Source organism: Scyliorhinus canicula, chromosome 2 (assembly GCF_902713615.1).
Source record: "Scyliorhinus canicula chromosome 2, sScyCan1.1, whole genome shotgun sequence".
Lineage (NCBI taxonomy): Eukaryota > Metazoa > Chordata > Chondrichthyes > Carcharhiniformes > Scyliorhinidae > Scyliorhinus > Scyliorhinus canicula.
The window spans coordinates 224,327,442-224,347,822 of record NC_052147.1 but is presented as its reverse complement, the minus strand read 5'-3'; the positions used below and the strand labels follow the sequence as shown (position 1 = coordinate 224,347,822).

Here is a 20,381-nt window from a genome sequence, read left to right as displayed (position 1 = left end):
AAGTAAGTTGACAGAAAAGAGTAACTTCAAAACTTTACAGTATATTACACAGTAAAAACACATAATATGCAGGCAGCAAAAGTGTTTTTCCTGCATCATGTCAATGCATGTTTGTATGACATGGTTACGACAAATCTGTAAACTTAGTTTGTTTTATTGAGAATAAAACCTAAGCCCAATTGTTGATACTGCAGAAAAGCACTTTATTGTTATCATCTATTTAATTTCGCTAAATAATGTAAACATTTCAAATTGGCTGAATTAAAAGGAAGACATTAAAAGGAAGGTTGATTCCCTGATTAAGCTCTTCCAGTGATAAATGGTATTAAACATAAATGCTGGACAGAGAATTGCTGGCCCAAAGTGTCTGAACTGTTTTTTATTCATTTTCTTTTTTTTAATTTAGAGTACCCAATTATTTTTCCAATTAAGGGGCAATTTAGTGTAGCAATCCACCTATCCTGCACATCTTTGGGTTTGTGGGGTGAAACCCACAGAGACACGAAAAGAATGTGCAAACTCCTCACGGACAGTGACTCAGGGCCCGGATTCGAACCTGGGTCCTCAGTGCCGTAGGCAGCAATGCTAACCACTGTGCCACCGTGCCGCCCCTGTTTTTTATTCATTTTTACAGAAGTAAAATCAGGCAATCCATAGAATCCTTACAGTGCAGAAGGAGGCCTTTTGGCCCATCTGACCCTGTGAAAGAGCACCCGGATATTAGGCCCACTCCGCCCACCTATCCCCATAACTCCACCTTACCTGCACATCTTTGGACACTTAGCGTGGCCAATCCACTTAACCTGCACATCTTTGGACTGTGGGAGGAAACCGGAGCACCCGGAGGAAACCCACGCAAACATGACGAGAATGTGCTAGATCCACACTGTCAACCAAGCCTGGAATTGAGCCCGGGTCCCCAGCACTGTGAGGCAGCAGTGCTAACCACTGTGTCACCGCGCCACCCACATTCTGGGTATACAATTTCCAAATTGGCTCCCCTCATTGGGAGCACTCAATCAAGGAATTAACCGTTAATTAAATCGATATTTACTGTTAACCTTTTGATAGCTGACAATATTACCTGTAAAATTAATTGACCAATCGATTCTTTCCAAAATATCATATTTAACGTATTAATTTACTGCTACTTACCAAACATTTTTATATTGCAGGAGTGAAATATCTCCTGTTGTTTATCAACAGATGCGATGCCTATCATTCTTATGGCAGATATACTGCCTTCAGAAATACACGAGCAAATTGCCTGCAATGTTCACAATATTACTGGAAGTGAACATAGCTGAAATCTCCAACAATGAACTTAAGGTTTGTTTGAACATTACAGAGGAAAGTAAAACATTTAGACAGATAGTACGCCCGATGATCTTAAATATGTGATTATTCTTATGAGCCTCGTGGAAACAGATCACATTTAAAAATAAATTAGAACTTTCAGTTAATCGATGAAAAAGGATGACACATGATTTCAAATTTTAAAACGTTTACAGTAACAAATGACTAAATCACTCCAACTAAACACTATTTTTGTCGGCAACGTATACTTTAAGCTCCAGAAAAGAACATTCCCCTTTTATACTAATTCCAATTCACACTCTTCCTGGTGTCCAGCCGTTCTCACAAACATTTCACAATTGCTCTCAGCTTCCACTGGGACTGCATTTTCTCATTTTGCACCAAACACCAGCCCACAAGAGAACCGCAGGACAAGTAGGTCCTTATTTTTCATTTGAAGTTTAGACTGCAGCCTTACTGGAGTTGGAGGAGAGCTCTGCATTTCAGCCTTTAGACACTTGATGCTGGCTTACAGAAAAGATAATGTGGGAAACATTAGACCTGACACTGTTTTGCTCAATGCCATGAGTGTGGCTGAAGTTGACGGAAATGAGAGTTTGATTTCTCAGCACAGCAGCACATACCACATCTCACACCTCGTCCTTAGAGGCTAGCTGGAAAATTGCATAGGATGCAGGGCCATGTTCACCTATGCAGTTGCACTGCAGATGTAGTTGACAGCAGATACTCCCCAGGATTCAGCTGTCATGAGATGGGATCATTTCAGTCTTCTGGAGAACGTGGAATAGCATATCCACTGGGGGAAACATGCTGATAATAGGTAGATTCGGACACCGGCAAAAAAGTATGATGTTGCGCTTTACTGCAGTATAGAAATCAACTCAAAATGAACTCTCTACCAGTCCTGGAGATGGCTTCAGAAAGGGTGTTGAGTGCAGGACTGGAACTTGCCCGGTGATGATCAGAACTCTCTAGTTGTAGTTTAGGAATGATTCAGTGACATAAGCATTGAGAGCTATGCTGACTTTGATGGCCGCTGGTAGAGCAGCCCAGATTCTTGATCAGGGGGCCATTTATCATGCAGAAAGTGGTACACCTCACCCAGGGGTTCCTTCCTAAATCAATGTTGACCAGGCTTAACTTCTCATTCACATGCCAAGATCTTTGAAGTCCTAAAGATCCATTCTGATCTGTAATGTTTAGTTGGTCCCAGCCTTCTTTGATGTGACCTTACTCTTTACTTCCTTCTGTTCTCCTATTTCTCTCAGCAAAAGTGAAAATGGAGGAATCCACATAAAAGCATTAATTCTGTTCACTCATGTTCCCTATAAAAAGGAAGCAAAAAATGAGCTAGAGATCAACAACCCCATCAATGTCAAACTACGATTGGTAGGTGCTGTGGTGTTGTTTGAAGTTCACGTTCACATCTGTGGTGCATATGCACACCAGTGGGAGTCACACGAGATGACATGTTGGTGAGCGTATTGGTGCAAGTGCAACGAAGTGTGCAGAGCAGGATTATTGTGTTGGCAATCAATGTGTAACACTGGTTTGGATACTGGTGTTGTCATTTTAAAGCTCAAGGCTCCGGTCTATCTTAATCTTGCACATCTGAACACAAACTCAATAGCAGGGAAGACTGTCAACAGAGCTACAGAAAGAGACCAACTGCCTACAGATTAGTTGATGGCTGATTTAGTTTGGTTGTTGCTTCAATTCTAGAGGATTAATTTGGTTAAATTTGCAGGAGAGATAAGGCAGTTGCTGATGGACATTTTGCTGTTTCAGATGTTAGGCATAATCTGATTTCTCCCCGACATGGGTACATGAGAAGCCATTTCCCTCAGGTTACAAAATGTCTTGGAGAATGGGGCGGCACAGTGGTTAGCATGCTGCCTTACAGCGCCAGGGACCCGGGTTCAATTCCAGCCTCAGGTGACTGTCATGTGGAGTTTGCACTTCCTCTCCATGTCTGTGTGGGTTTCCTCCGGGTGCTCCCGTTTCCTCCCACAGTCCAAAAGATGTATGGGTTAGGTCAGGGGTGGGCAAACTTTTCCGTGCAAGGGCCACATTCAGAAATTCACAATTCACAAAGGGCCGCATAGTAAAATAAATGTTAAAATAAATGTAAAATAAAATATGTTAAGTAAAATAATTACTTCACCTGGTTATGATTCTGGGCGCCTCATATAGAACATAGAACAGTACAGCACAGAACAGGCCCTTCGGCCCTCGATGTTGTGCCGAGCAATGATCACCCTACTCAAGTCAACGTATCCACCCTATACCAGTAAGTAACCCAACAGCCCCCCCCCCCCCATTAACCTTAAAAAAAAATTTAAAAAAAAATTTTTTTTTTTTTTTTTTAATGACTTGGTGGGCCGCAGAAATACCTTTGGCGGGCCGCATGCGGCCCGCGGGCCGTAGTTTGCCCACCCCTGGGTTAGGTGGATTGCCCATGCTAAATTTCCCTTAATGTCCAGGGATGCGCAGGTAAGGTTATAGGGTGGGGTGGGCACTTGTAAATGAGTGCTCATTTGAAGGGTCAGTGCAGATGCAATGGGCTGAATGGCTTTCGTATGCACTTTAGGGATTCTATGAGCTGAGGCCATGCAGAGCAGGAAAAACTACTGGACAAGGAAGGAGGCGATGGTGGGAGAGGGAGGGAAAGGATCTCAGCATGAAGCCAGCTTCTCCCGGGCTGTTCAACAAATCTCCTGACTGAACTGCAGTAAGAAACAATGGATGAGGTTTAATGGCCATGGCATTTTGACCATCCACCAGCTAGAGAGACAGTGGCAACACATACACTGTCTCCATAGGCTTCAATTTGAATTCAACCGGGCATCTACCCTGACTGGCATCAGGATTTCCAGGGGTTAGCACCGTGTGTCCCACCCCCAAGAACTACCAACAAATCCATAGGCCAGCAGCTCTTTGGTTACCAGCAGTGCTGGGACTACAGGAGGCACAGAAGAAGGAATTTTGCAGGAGGCCTTGGAACTCAGGTAAGTGGGAAAGGGATGGGGAAGGGGCCAATCAGAAAGGCCAGCTAATGGGTTAATATTGTGGACGGAGATGGCCAGTAGTTACAGGTGTTGGACTCGCCGGAGCTGCAGTCGGGATTGAAGACAGATGTTCTTGCCTTCGCCCCGCTGACTGCCCGATGAGTTCTGCTGGGGTGGAGGTCTCCTACTCCACCCAGCACCTCAGTATGGTTGAGTGATCTGATGGAATTCTTGTGCCTGGAGAAAGTCAAGTACACCGTCAGGGGGTGGGTTAAGGGGTTCTACCAGAGATGGAAGCATTCTTGACCTTTGAGGAATTGCTCACCATCAGTTTCGGGGGGGGGGGGGGGGGGGGGGGGGGAGGGGGGAGGTGGGGGGGGGGGGGGCGGTGTTTGGGGTTTGTTCCTTTTTTATGTTTTTGTTTTTCTTTCCTTGCTTGGTGGATGAGGGTAGGGTTGCTGGGATTTTTGTTATGTTGGTTTTGTGTATGATCTGCTGTGGGTAATTTGTGTTTTGTTATAAAATTTATTGTAAAATGGAAAATCCAATAACATTTTTTTAAATATAGCTCCCAATCTCTTGCAAGGTTTAAATGCAGCTCAATACTTTTCCTAATGTAGACAAAATGTGTCCTAATGTATACAACTGATAACTAGGCTGGATATAGAAGATTCAAAGGAGAATTGAAAAAAACAAGTAAGAGAAGAATAAAACAGACTAACTGCTAATATAAAAGGAAGTCCAATAATCTTCTATAGGCATAAAAATAAGAAAAGTGTGCAAAGGAGGAATGTGACTGATTCAGGATCAGAAAGGGCATTTTAGCATGGAGGTAGGGGTCATGGTTGAGGTACTAAATAAGAACATAAGAACAAGGAGAAAGAGTAAGTAATTCAGCCCATCGAGCCACCCCACCAGTCAACACGATCATGGCTGATCTCCTCTCGGCCTCAATTCTACTTTCCTGTCCATTCTCCATAAACCTTCGACCCATTAAACAATCTGTCTATCTCCTCCTTAAATTTACTTAATGTCCTGGCATCCACTGCACTCTGGGGTAATGAATATTACAGATTCACGACTCTTTGAAAGAAGTAATTTTTTTTCTCATTTCTGTTTTAAATCTGCTACGCCTTATCATGAAACTATGACCTCTTGTTTTAGAATGCTCCACAAGGAGAAGCATCCACCCTACATTTACTTTGAGCATATCTTTTATTTTATATACCTCAATTAGATCTCTCATTCTTCTAACCTCGGGATAGCATAGGCCTAAACAGATCAATCTCTCTTCATAAAACAAATCCCTCTTCTCTAGAAATAATCTAGTGAACTTCCTCTGAACTGCCACTACACCCCGCCTGAAATAATTGGACTAAAACTGTACACAGTATTCCAGGTGCCGCTTCACCAATGCCTTGTACAGTTGCAGCAACATTCCCTACTTTTATACTCCATTCCTTTAGCTATAAAGGCCAAAATTCCTTTGGCCTTCCTTATTACCTGCTATACCTGCGTACTAATTTGCTGTGATTCATGCTCGAGGACACCCAGATCTCTCTGCACCATTTTGATAATAAGCTGCCTTTCCATTTTTTCGACCAAAATGAATAAGTTCACACTTATCCACATCAAACTCCATGATGAAACCTAAATGGATCCATCTTTACCAAGGAACAGGTCAAGGCAAAAGATACTTGGAAAGGTTTAAATTGATAAATAAGGGGTATTAAATAGCTATCTGTACTTAAAGCTGATAACACACCAGGGACAGATGAGATGCATCCACGATACTAAGGGAAGCAAGAGTGGAAATTATGGAGGCACTGGCTATAGTTTCCCAATCTTCCTTAGCCTCAGTGGGGTGCCAGAGTCCTGCAGCATTGCAAATGTTGCACCCTCATTCAAAAAAGTATGCAAATATAAGCCCAGTAAACAATAGGCCAGTCAATTTAACCTCAGTGGGAGGGAAACGTCTAGAAATGGTAATTTGGGAAAAAAAATAGCAGTCACTTGGGCAAATGTGTGTTAATTAAGGGAAACCAGCAGGGATTTGTTCAGGGCAAATCATATTTAACTAAATTGAGTGTCTTGATGAGGTAACAGAGAAGGTTCATGAGAGTAAAACTATTGATGTACATGAACGTCCAAAGTCATTTGATAAAGTGCCACACACAGACCTTTGAACAAAATTAGATCTCATGGAATGAAAAGAACAGTAACAACTTGGAATCCAAAATTGATGGAGTGACAAGAAACAGAAAGTAATGGTTAATGGTTGTTTTTCAGACTGGAGGAAGATTTACAGTTTTACAGGGGTCAGTGTTGGGAACCCTGCGCTTCCCGACATATATTGATGACCTAGACCTTAGTGTACAGTTTCAAAATTTGTGAATGATTCAAAACTTGGGAAAGTTGCGAACTGTAAGAAGGATAGTGTAGAAGTTCAAAAGAACAAAGGTTGATGGAATGTGCAAAGTGATTCATTTTGGTTGAAACATGGAGAGATGATACCAAATAAGGGGTTTAATCCAAGGGGTGCAGGAGCAGAATGTGAAGAAAAATGTATGCGTTTTCTTACTGTCCATGATCCCTGTGCTTTGTATGTAGGATGTGTAAATTATCCTACCCTCAGAGTAATTGTTCCAATTGAAATAATTCTACCTGTAAGCTTTTTGTGATTTTTAAACAAAGAAACATATTTATTATCCCACATTTGGCCCAGAGATATAAAAATGTGACTTCTCACTCACTCACCACACACATAATAATAATTTAATCATCATCTTTATTGTCACAGGTAGGCTTACATTAACACTGCAATGACGTTACCATGATAAGCCCCTTAGTCGCCACATTCTGCTGCCTGTTCGGGTACAGAGGGAGAATTCAGAACGTCTGAATAACCTTATAGCACATCATTTGGGACTTGTGGGAGGAAACCAGAGCATCTGTAGGAAACCCATTCGGACACAGGGAGAAAGTGCAGACTCTGCACAGATAGTGACCCAAGCCGTGAATTGAACCTGGGACCCTGGTGCTGTGAAGCAACGATGATAACCAATGTGCTACCGTGTCGCCCATTCATCACTCACACAAAGATTAGATACAGTTGAAGAACAAAAAAATATGGTTGCCAAGTATAATTGTCCCAAAGTCTCTTTTCTGGCAGGCCTGCAGTTTCTTAGATGGGTTGATGCTTTTAGTTGAGCTCATAGTTTTGTAAGCATATGATTCTCAGTATTCTGTGAGGCTTATTTAAATACTATTTCTAGGAGGTTGGTTCTTCTTGGAGAAGAGGTGGCTGAGAGGAGATTTGATCCAGGTGTTCAAAATAATTAGGAATCTGGACAGAGAGATAGGGACAAATTGTTCCCACATATGGGAAGGATTAGGAACCAGAAGGCACAGTCCAACCCTGCCCCCCCCCCCCACCCTAACCCCTACTAATGTTCAATGTCATCCAATTCTTAAAAGTGCATAATAAACAAAGCCCATGTACCCTTCCATCCTTCCCCTCAACTAAACTTCACCTTCTCGAGTGTTAATAACTCCAATAGATCCCCCCACCACACCAGGGCACAGGGTGGAGAAACTGACCTCCACCCCAACAGGATCCGCCTTTGGGCGATCAGTGAGACGAAGGCTAAACCATCTGCCTACGCAGCCACTTCCAATCCTCGCCAATCCGATACCCTGAATATGGCCTCCAGAGTACCCGGCTCAAGCCTCACATGCACCACCTTCGAAATTACCCTGATCACCTCCCTCCATACCCCTCCAGCTTTGGACAGGACCAAAACATCTGCATGTGGTTTGCGCCCCCTCCCCCCCGAACGTGGTTTGTGCCCCCCCCCCCCCCCCCGCAAATTTCACAAACAGCCTCTACCCCTCAAAGAGTTGGCTCATCCTCGCCTTTGTTAGGTGCGCCCTATACACCACCTTTAGCCCCAACCTTGCGCACAAAGTTGAGGCATTTACCCTCCTGTGCACCTCACACCACAACCCCTCCTCCATGCTCTCTCCCAACTCCCTCCCACTTTGCCTTAATCCCCTCCAGCGGTGCCTTCTCTTCTCCCAGAATTGCTCATAAATCACCGACACCACCCCCTTCTCCATTCCCCCTGCCGTCAGCACCTCCTTCAACAGTGTGGGGCCGGCGCCACCAGAAAGCTCTGTATGTCCTTCTTAACTAAATCTCCGAACTGCATATACCAAACATTTCCCCCTGCCCTAACCCATATTTCGCCTCCAGTTCCTTCAATCCCGCAAACAGGCCGTCTAGAAACAAATCCTTTAATGCCCTGACTCCCTTCTCCTCCCATCTCTGAAAACACCCATTCCACTTTCCTGGCTCAAACCTGTGATTCCCCGAATCGGCATTTCCCTTGACCCTGCCCCCAGTGCTGGCACAACTGCCTCCAGATTTTCAACATCGCTTCTACTACCGGACTCTCTGAGTATTTCCCCGGGGCCAATGGGAGTGGCGCTGTTGCCAACGCCCTCAGCCCCAATCCCCTACACAGACTCTCCTCTATTCCAACCCACTGGAAGTCCCCCCCCTCTAGCCCAGCTCCTCACCTTCTCCTTTCACCTTTAGGGGCAGCACGGTAGCATTGTGGATAGCACAAATGCTTCACAGCTCCAGGGTCCCAGGTGCGAATCCCGGCTTGGGTCACTGTCTGTGTGGCGTCTGCACATCCTCCCCGTGTGTGCGTGGGTTTCCTCCGGGTGCTCCGGTTTCCTCCCACAGTCCAAAGGTGAGCAGGTTAGGTGGATTGGCCGTGATAAATTTCCCTTAGGGTCCAAATTGCCCTTAGTGTTAGGTGGGGTTACTGGGTTACGGGGTTATGGGGCTAGGGTGGAGGTATGGGCTTGGGTAGGGTGCTCTTTCCAAGAGCCGGTGCAGACTCGATGGGCCGAATGGCCTCCTTCTGCACTGTAAATTCTATGAACTTCTCCTCGATCGCTGCCAGTAATAAAATAGTAAATTCAGAAGACCCAACCCCCCTTGACTGCTGTCCTCTCTGCAACAGCACCTTCCTAATCCTAGCCACCTTCCTTCCCCCATATAAATGAGGCAATCCTCTTTTCGACCTCCTTGAAAAATGCCTTTGGCAGGAAGATAGACAGGCACTGAAAAATAAACAAGAATCACGGCAAGACGGTCATTTTAATTGCCTGCACCCGACCTGTCAGTGACAGAGGGAGACCATCCCACCTTGCCAGCTCCACTATGGAGCCCCCCCAATCCCATGTCACCTGCAACCCCAGATATCTAAAGTGAGTCCCCACTCTACGGAATGGTAGCTCCCCCACCCCTGGCCGAGACACCACAAAATATTCACTTTTGTCTAAATTTAGTTTATATCCCAATAAAGATACAAACACTCGAAGCAGCTCCAATATGCCCTCCATCGACACACTCAATTCTGATACAAACAACAGCAAGTCGTCCGCATACAAAGATACCCTATTCTCCACACCATCCGAATTCCCAAATTCATGCCTTCGGCTCCCTCTAGACAGCCTTACCCAATCTACAAAGCGTGGTCCAATCCCAAACTGCTCCAGAACCACCAACAAATACCCCCAATCTACTCGGTCAAATGTCTTCTTGGCGTTCAATGTCTCCACCGGTGCCATAGCCACATTCATTTCAATCCTAATGTTTGAAAAGAGCTGCCTCCCCTTCACAAAACCCCTCTGATATTCCCCTATCCCCTTCGGGAGGCACTCCTCCAATCTACCTTCCAATATGTTCGCCAACACCTTTGCGTCCACATTCAAAATTGATATGGGTATATATAACCCACATTCTGTTGGATCCGTATCCTTTTTGAGCAACAGGGAGATCGGTGCCTATCCCCAAAGTCTGTGCCAACACCGCCTTCCCTATCGCCTCTTCAAACATTCCCACCATCAACGGCACCAACTTATCTTTAAATTTCTTGCAGTACTCCACTGGAAACCCATCTGGCCCTGCTACCTTCCCTGGCTGCACCCTCCCAATCGCATCTTTTATCTCCTGTCCTGCTATTTCCCCCTCCAATATGGCCCTGAACCCCTCCTCCAACCTCGGGTATTCCAAACAATCCAGGAATTCCTGTATCTCCCGATCCTCCCCAAGTGGCTCCGACCTATGCTATCTCTCATAAAACTCCTCAAACACCCTATTAATTTGATCTGGAGCCACCACCAACATCCCTGCCCTATCCCGCACCTGAACAATTTCCCTCACCGCTGCCTCCCTCCAAAGTTCACCTGCCAGCATGCGTCCTGCCTTCTTTCCATACTCGTAGACGGCCCTCCTCGCCTGTCTCAATTGGCGCACCACCTTCCTTGTGGTCAGCCAGTCAAAATTCGCCTGCAACTCCTTCCTCTTTTCCAACAGTGTTGGATCCACATCCTCTGCATACCTCCTATCCACTTCCAACATCTCGTCTATCAACATTTGCCATTCCACCCACTCCTCCTGATCAACCTTTGCCTTAAATTATATCACCCCCCCCTCACCACTGCCTTCAAAAGGTTCCCATACCATCGCCTGCGAGACCTCACCCATACAATTAAACCACACATATTCCTCAATCACTTTTCCAATCTTATCACAAAACCCTCGGTCCCCCAACAGCCCCATATCCAATCTCCAACTCTGCACTAGTCCCTTCTCCAACATCATATCAACCCAGTGTGGTGCATAGTCCGATATCGCAATTACCGAGTATTCCAACCCCTTGACCCCGGCCAACAGAGACTTCCCCACCACAAAATAATCTATCCGCGAATTGACCTTATGAATTGAAGAGGAGAAAGAATACTCCTGCTCCCCCGGGTGCAAGAACCTCCAAGGGTTCACTCCTCCTATTTCCACCATTTCCAACCAAATCCTTCAAGCGATCACGGTCGTGACCTGTCCAATTTTGGCTCCTGCACCATATTCCAGTCTCCACCCACTATCACAGCTTTCACACCCGATCACACCCACCGCTTTGACAAAGGGTCATCTGGACTCGAAACGGTAGGTCTTTTCATCCCCTACAGATGCTGCCAAACCTCCTGAGATTTTCCAGCATTTTGATTCCAGATTCCAGCATCCGCAGTAATTTGCTTTGATCCGCCTACTATCAATTCATGTGAATCCAACTCGGGGATGGCCCCACACAGCTTCTTTACAAACCCTACATCTCCCAACCTTCCTTCCAATTTCCCTGTCACTATTATGTATCTACCTCCCTGATCTGCCACAACTTTCTCCATTTGGAACCTCACTCTTTTATTCACCAGAACCTGAACCCCTTCGCCCTACTATCAAAACCTGGGTGAAACACCTGGCTAACCCAGCCCTTTCTAAGCCTCCCCTGATCCTTCACCCTCAAGTGAGTCTCCTGCAGCATCGCCATATCGTCTTTCAAACTTTTCAAATGCGCAAGCACCCTCAACCTCTTCAGTGGGCATTCCAACCCCGTCATGTTCTACATAACTATCCTAACATGGGCTCTCTCTCCCAACCTCCCCTTGCTTATCCACCATCATCATAATTTTGGGCCCTAACCACTGAGCCTGACCCATCCCTATCCATTGTTGACATCGAAACCCATACCCCCTGCTAGAATCCCCCCTCTACACTCCCCTCTCGAAGAAACCCCACCCCGAGTTGATCCCCTCCCTTTTCTCACTTCCTAGGCCCATTGAAACCTGCTCACCAGGCTCCAATGTCCACAGCCCCTCCCCTCACAACACCTCTGCTCACTAGCTGACTTAATTTAGCTCGTTCAGGCCTGTTCAGGCCTTTCCTCCTCTCCCGCCCAGTCACAGGGAAAAAAACAACAATCAAATGGAATCATAAAAAATTATGTCACTACAAAGAACAAAAATCTTTAACCTCTATAACGGCATGAAGTAAGAACATTATTAAAAGCTACAAAGAACAGCAACAAGAAAACTTTAATCTCTATAACAGCATGAAGTAAGAACATTATTCAAAGCTTTAAAGAGCAACAACAAAAACATTTTAACCTTTATAACAGTATGAAGTAGGAACATTATTCAAATTTACATATATACATCCTCCCACTCTTTACTTCCATCCCAAGCCTTCTGCCTTCATAAATGCCTCCGCCACCTCCATCATCTCAAAATACAAGTCTCTGGAGTTGTAGGTCACCCTTAGCTTTGCTGGATACACCACTCCAAACCACACTCCACTATCGTACAACGCCGCCTTCACTCAGCCGAAAGCCGCTCGCCCCTTTGCCAGTTCTACCGTCAAGTTCGATAGATATGAACCTTGGCACCAGCCCATTGCACCTCCCGCTCCTTCTTTGCCCAGTTCAATACCTTTTTCATGTGATATCTGTGAAAACAGATAATCACTGCTCTTGGTGGCTCGTTTAACTTAGGCTTAGGCCTCAGCGGCGATGAGCTCGGTCCAATTCATACTGAGAGGGTTCTTCTCCTTCCCCTATCAGTTCTTCCAACATCTTGAAACTCCTAAATGACCCTCTTATGGACTGACCTCATTAACACTACACCCTGTATGCTTCATCCGATGCTGGTATTTATGTAGTTACATTGATTACCTTGTGTTGCCCTATTATGTATTTTCTTTTATTCTCTGTTCTTCCCATGATCTGTTGAGCTGCTCGCAGGAAAATACTATTCACTGCACCTCGGTACACATGACAATTAACAAATCCAATCCAATCCAATCCAATCTTGGCAAAGTACTCTGTCGGCCTCGAGCCCTCCTCCCCCTCGGGCAGGCCCACAATCCTTCAATTTTGTCATCTGGAACGCATCTACATATCATCCAGCTTTGCTCGCAGCCCCTTATTGGCTTCAACCATCCTCTGCAGCTCATCTCCCATCGAGGTGAGCTTATAGTTGTGCCGCGACATGGCCTCCTCTACTCGTTTCATCTTCTCACTCTGTTCCCTCACATCAGCCGACGCCTTTGCAACAGCTACCTTCACTGGATCAATTGCCTCCTTGACCAACGCCTTCAGTGCCACTGCCATCTCCTTTCTCATCACCTCTATATGCTTTGCAAACTGCTTTTCAAGCTTTAGAGACACCACCTCAGCCATCCTCTCTGCTGTAAGCAGTGTGGTTCCACACAGCGGCCTGGCCTCCGCCCTCTTGTCAGCCTCCTGGCTGGTCCTCACGCTTGATGGCGAGCTCTCATTCTCTTCCCTCCTACCTGCTGTCTTCCTCGGATTTTTGGACATCTTTTGCCTTTGTCAGTTCTTAGTCCTTCGTGAATTAACCCCAGGAGTGGGCATTAAAAATTCCCCCCAAAAAAACCATATACACCTCAAGCAGGAGCCACCCAGCGTGTGACGACCCCTTTACATGCTGCCTTCGGCTGCCTCGTGTTCCAGACCCTGCCCCGCTGCTCCTGCTGCTTCAACCACTGACCTCAGTCGCACTACTCCTCCTGCTCCACACTTCAACTTCAGCCCGGCTGCTCCACACTTTAACTCCAGCCCGGCTGCTCCACACTTTAACTTCAGCCCGGCTGCTCCAAAAAAAAACATTCAGAAACTTTGAAAGAATTCCTGCTAGTGTCCTTATAACCAAAAGAGGCAGCTTGGGGCCTCCTCAAAGACCTGTAAACAAGCTCAATTAGTGGAAAACTTCAATGGCGATTGATTATTCTTAGGTGAGTGGCACGGTCTGCTTCTAGTGAACGAGCACCAAATATCACAGAAGCTCAGATGGCTGTACAATAATTTGTGCTCAAAATTACATAATCCTCTTGCCGGTTATGCTGATTTCAGGTGAATTAGGCTAAAAGAAAGTACAACCAAGCCGGCATTCTAGGTTTATTTTCCTGCTGATTTTCTTTTGTACTCCAAATAGATCATTGCTGCCTACATTGACTCTTTCCGTTGTTATCATTTTGTTGGTCTTCAAGAGAAGAGTGCAAAAATGGAGAAGTTAGCACGACGGAAGTGTCTTGCTCTTAACAAGAATCAGGAGGGTTTACAAATGATTGGTCATTTAGTATGTGCACTTTCAGAAATGAAGCTTTGTACTGGACGACTTGCCGAATCGATTGAGTACGGTAAGCACGATTATTGTTATTCTCGATGTAAATAATACAGAAAACTATCACTTCATTTTTTCTTATGTAAACTCTTTGCAAGTCTAATATGTTCGTTTGGACTTTAAGGACGCCTGGCACATAAAATTGCTGGACTCATAAATAAACCCAATATTGACGTTTGGATCATTCCTTTTCTGACCAAAGCCTTACTACTTACTGGCAGGTAAGCTAATTATTAACTTAGTATATTTTACTCCCAAAGAGCTGGTGAATAATAAAATTTAAAATACTTGAATACTTTTGTAGAAAATCAGAAATATAAAGTAACTATTGCACATTTGCAATCCTACTATTTTCACAACTAATTCTCATTTCACTCCAAGAGCATAAGTAGTTAGGAAAGAGAAAGACGATGCTGCTTTTTTATAACATGGAGAAGTAATTGTAGTTGTTATTATTATGTGTGGTCACATGTAACATACATAATTCTGCGGTCTAGATCCTCTTCCTTGTAGCTTGGAAATTGCAGCAGCCCAATGAAAACTGGCCTGACTCTGGAGTAGTTTCTGGATTCAATCTAATTATTGTATTTATCGAAAATTCTTAGCTTCTGGAACACCACTGACAGGAAGCCCACTATTTAGTATCAAGAAGTACTGTGCTGCTGGTCCAATGTGACTAGGTCACCAGGCCCAAATATGGTTTGACAGCAGAATCAACATGTTTCTACTGCCTCAGAGATCTGCAAGCTCCAGGGTCATTTGTAGCAGCACATCCCACAACAAGAGTGCTAAGGGTTTGACCAGGCTGCCGCGGAACGCCCCAAGTAGTTGGACTGTGCTCTACCGCCTGTCCTGCGTGTAAAAATATATGCAGAGAAACACCTTTGATCACAAGTCCTTCAGACAGTGGTCTGCCTATAACATCCTAGAGACCCCATGGGAAAAGGAGATGGTGTATCCAGTCGGATGGTTCTTTGAGAAGACTGTCAAGGTCATTTGGCAGAATGCCTCATCATCAGAACTTTCAAACAAGCACCATGACTTAGCCTGGCTGGTGGTGAGAAAGACCCTCCCCATCAGATCCTTTCTACATGTTCAGAGTCTCACCACCTCTGCACGTTGCCATCAAGGTGACTGTGATGAGGAAAAGACCATTGTCCACCTTCTCATTGAAGGTCCCTTTGCAAAGAATGTCTGGAGAGGGATGAGGTGGTGAGATTTTGCTGAGATTCAGCCCGAGCAGCCCTGTGACACAGCTCTGTTCTCTACAGTCTGTGCCCAGGGACTCACACTGAGGCAAACATCAGCTGTTGCTGGAGGATTATGGATTCAGTGAAACAATGCTCTTTAGTCCGAAACCTGTTGGTATTCCAGAGCAAAGAGTTGTCTCTGAATGAGTGTTGCAGATTGGCACAATCTAAAGCCCAAGACTGGTGCAATGGGGGAAGGTCGCTGTCCAAGACGTTTCAACCATAGTGAATTGAGGGGCTGGGAATTGTATAGAACCCCCCAGACTGTATGATTTACATTGAATGTATATGGTGACTATCATTACATGTGTCACAATTGCATTGAAGTACCTCAGAGTGCAACCTGATGTATGTAGACAATTTAAATACCTTTGCACCATTTGTAATGACCATTTTTTAATGCCTATAACATTATGTTCACTATTGACTCACCTTAAAGTGAAACATGGTGGGTGCGATTCTCCGCTCCCCACACCGGGTGGGAGAATCGCGGGAGGGCCCCCGACTAATTTCACGACCCCCTGGTGCCCCCCCCCGTGATTCTCCCACCCCCCGCTCGGAAGAATCGGCGCTCGCCGGTTTTCACGGCGACCGGCGATTCTCCGACCCGGATGGGCCGAGCGGCCTGCCGTTCGCAACCGTTGCACGACAGCTTCAACTACACCTGGTCGCTGCCGTCGTGAAATCACCGTGAGAGGCCCATTTTGGGGCTTGTTGGGGGCCAGGTGGGGAATGAGCACCACGACTGTGCTCGGGAGGGGACAGGCCCACGATCGGTGCCCACCGATCGTCGGGCCGGCGTCCCAATCGGACGCACTATTTCCCCTCCGCCGCCCTGCAAGGTCAAGCCACCACGTCTTACGGGGCGACTGAGGGGAAGACAGTACCGCGCATGCGTGGGTTTGAGCTGTCAGCCGTCGAGACGTCAGCCGCGCATGCGCGGGTTGGAGCCGGCCAACCTGCGCATGCGCGGCTGACATCACATAGGCGCTGCCGTCGCGTCATTCTCGGCACGCCGCCTTGATGCAAGCACCGCTCCTAGCCCCCCGTGTGGAGGTGAATTCGGTGAGAGGAGCGGGCTCCGAGGCCGTCGTGAAACTCGGCCGAGTTCACGACGGCCTTCACGATTTTCCCCGGGAGCGGAGAATCGTGCCCGTAGTATGTAAAGAACTTGAATATTATTGCACTTTGTGTGATGGACATTTTGAAATTTTGTAATGTCTTTCAGATGTTTTACGAGTAAAGTAGATTTTTGCAAAATTAAGAGCGATCTGTGTTTTATGCATAGAAGTTCATATGGTCACAATGGGAAACTGAGGTGCGAGATCCAAGAGGGCTTTCCCTTCCAGCCTTTAAACGTAGTTACATAGTTGCACCTCAATAGGATTCAATACCCTTATTAGTATTGTGAGAGCTGTTTTCCTACAGTTCAGTGGTTTCACAGAGACAATACCAGCTACTCGTAGTATGATAGAATTGGGCATCCAAAATACTATTCTTCTATGGTAGTAGTGCATACAGGTTCATCAGCAACTCCTTTCCAAACCTGCGCATAGGATCAAAAGGATACAAGGCCTGATAGTTCAGACAGAACATAAGCAATAATGCTTGGGAAAGGATTATCTTGAAACTTAGTTATGAAACGATGAAAACCACCATTAGTCCAAGATCCTCCTATAACAACAGAGTAACACAAACACACTCCCTTCCACACACACACACTCCCTCCTATACACACACATACCCTTCTTCATACAAACGGACACACACACACTCTCCCTCCTACAAACAGACATGCATACACTCTCCTCATACATACACAGATATGCACACACACCATAGGTTGTCATTAAAGTTACATATAGATCATGCTGATCGACACAAATACAGAAGCCATTAAAATTAACACTGCACTGAAAATGCTGAACAGATTTATGACCAGTAAATGGAAAAGCAAACAGCAGCAAACGCACACTAAGGTTTTACAGTATTTATCAACTTAACTTCCCAGAAAGCGATAAAAAGAGTTTCAACTGTTGCGCTAAGTTGAAATGCAAGTTTGGATCAGGTGCGAGAGACTGATTGTTTTTCTCTATTCTGCTTAAGTTCTGGTAATTCTGCTCCTGTGTCTTATGGTCTTATGGTCTAAGTTCGGGTGTACTTGAGGTTGCTGAAAGTCAAAAATTGATTTAAAAGCCTTTCTACAATCTTTTTGACAATTCATCACACTTCCAGATATCCCACTTGGAGACTGACAATTATATTAACATTGAAATTAGCCTGAGTACCTCACCTTTTTATGGAGAGAGCCATAATGCATGTGGGGGAGCCTTCACCTCTTGCTGCAGGAGATGGATAAATTGGCAATATCTATTTGACATCAGGTTAGCGACTGGGTATTACTCTGTCATCTTGGCGTGCCTTTGCAGCACTATTCAGACTCCACTGTTCACACCCTTAATCCCAAGGAGCTGATGCTCACTCATATACAAGCTCCCATTTTTTACATCATAGCAAGAAGCAACATGGGAAGAGAAAGATTATGATACTGTAATGATGAAGAGAATAATGACTACCAAGCCACTCAGGATTCAGAGGACCACAGCACATGCCAGATTTCTAGCCAACTCTTCATATGACTATAACAGTGGGACAGTGAAGGAAACATCAATCTGCCAAATAGCAAGCTGTCAGCAGACAAGGGCCACCTCATTCCAGGACTCTTTGTTCAAGACATTAACAACTTCCAGAGATTCTGTACCTCAGCAGCACCTAAAGAAAGCACAAGAATAGCATATATAGGCAATGCCAGAGCTATTTCTGAGAGCTCTGATTGCAGGTAGGGATTGGAAGTCCAAACATTTGTGGGAAATAATCAGAAGTAAGTGAAAGTATGTCAGGAAACAGGGCTAGTTTTAAGTAATCTATATTTGTATTTGTGGGTATTGGAAAGAAGGTATAGTTTTATGTAAGTTTAATTTTGTGTTTCTGTGTGAGAAGGGTTAAAACTTTAGTTAGCTTCATGTTAAACAAAGATGCCTGCATACCTGTGGGTTTTGGTTTCACTTCAAACTGTGCCTGCGTTGTAATTAAAGGGTTATGATGTGAAAACAAACAGGGTTTAAAGAAAAACTGGACTGTTGCTTCGCAACCAGGGGCCCACACTGAAAAACATAAGCACCTGTGGTTCAGTATGGGAACAGGTATCTGAGAAGAAAGCAGCTCTCGCAGAATCTATTAACAGGGCAGTGGAGTAAGGGGCAGAAAGCAAATCGCAAAATCTAAAGAACAGATAGTTCCAGAAAATAAGAAATTAAAAGAAAATTCCCAGGGAGACTGAAGTCAAAGGGACAAAGAACTGGCATCTGAACAAGGTACCGTTTACTGAGCTTAAAGAAAGGGGGAGAGAAAGTTAAAGTAGAGCTCAATTTAGCTAGTGAGAAGCCAGATATCAGAATTAATACCTTAATACAGTCTGTGCTGCAGTGATGTTCTGTTGGCATGGTTGGGTACCTGAGAGATTGCATGGAGAAGTGTATCCATGGTGAAGGCATCCAAGAGAAAACGTTGTTTTGGGAGAGTATTCTCAGGCGTTTTATTTTAGAGTGGAGTTTAGTAACTGTCAGCTGAAAGTCAGATTCCAGTGAGACCAGTTGGCTCACAGTGTGATAAGCATCTGGGGGATTTGATGATAAATCCCCAAGAGTTGTATTGAGTGGCATCTGGCACAGTTGGTCTGCTGGTTTACATAGACTCACTGAGAACATTATAGAATAAGATATATTTTGTGTGTTATCCTTAAAAATGTGTGTGAATCTGTGAAGATATAGGTGGGGTGAAGGAGTAGTGTATTATAGTCAATCCTAATAAATGTTTTACTCATTTGATAAAGGTTAATTAGGGGCAGCACGGTAGCATTGTGGATAGCGCAATTGCTTCACAGCTCCAGGGTCTCAGGTTCGATTCCGGCTTGGGTCACTGTCTGTGCGGAGTCTGCACATCCTCCACGTGTGTGCGTGGGTTTCCTCCGGGTGCTCCGGTTTCCTCCCACAGTCCAAAGATGTGCAGGTTAGGTGGATTGGCCATGATAAATTTCCCTTAGTGTCCAAAATTGCCCTTAGTGTTGGGTGGGGTTACTGGGTTATGGAGATAGGGTGGAGGTGTTGACCTTGGGTAGGGTTCTCTTTCCAAGAGCCAGTGCAGACTCGATGGGCCGAATGGCCTCCTTCTGCTCTGTAAATTCTATGATTAATTCGTAGTCCTGTGACTCTGTTCATCCATATCTCTAAGCAAAAAAAGAAATGCTATAGTCTATTGAGCTCGGGGTAGGAATTTTCAGATCTTTTTCAAAGTGTCTATGCCCATTGGGAAAAGTAGCTGTATCCGAACCCACTTAAAAAGGGTAATTTTTCATGAGTTTCACACCTCACTAATGGTGACCTGCCTCTGATTTGCTCACACCAACATCACATGATCTCAGCAATCAGTGGAGTGTGTCTTTTAAATGCCTCACCAGGACTCCCCAACACCTGGTCCAAGTCCAATCAGGAGGATGGCAGCCAAGAAGACAACCTCACATTCTCGAAGGGATCCTTACTAAGGTGCTGGATGAGATGAAGCAGAGGAATGACATCTTCTACCCTCGCACGGGCAGGCAGCCTGCCAGCAAGATCCACAGCAGGCAGAGGGACGTCCCAGACATTCGGCACTTGGAGACATTCTGGACCTCAGCTGTCTGCTAAGCCCTGGTCAG

The 20,381-nt window shown here is 45.3% G+C and overlaps 1 protein-coding gene across 1 annotated transcript in view; it reads left to right on the top strand.

Annotated features, from left to right (window-relative positions):
* The window catches only part of LOC119961981 (adenylate cyclase type 10-like), a 324,780-nt gene that overhangs the window by 239,800 nt on the left and 64,599 nt on the right, over positions 1-20,381 (top strand). The window contains exons 26-28 of the mRNA XM_038789668.1: positions 1,176-1,329; positions 14,190-14,394; positions 14,503-14,599. Of these exons, the coding sequence (XP_038645596.1) occupies positions 1,176-1,329; positions 14,190-14,394; positions 14,503-14,599 (456 nt within the window). The remainder of the gene's footprint in view (positions 1-1,175; positions 1,330-14,189; positions 14,395-14,502; positions 14,600-20,381) is intronic.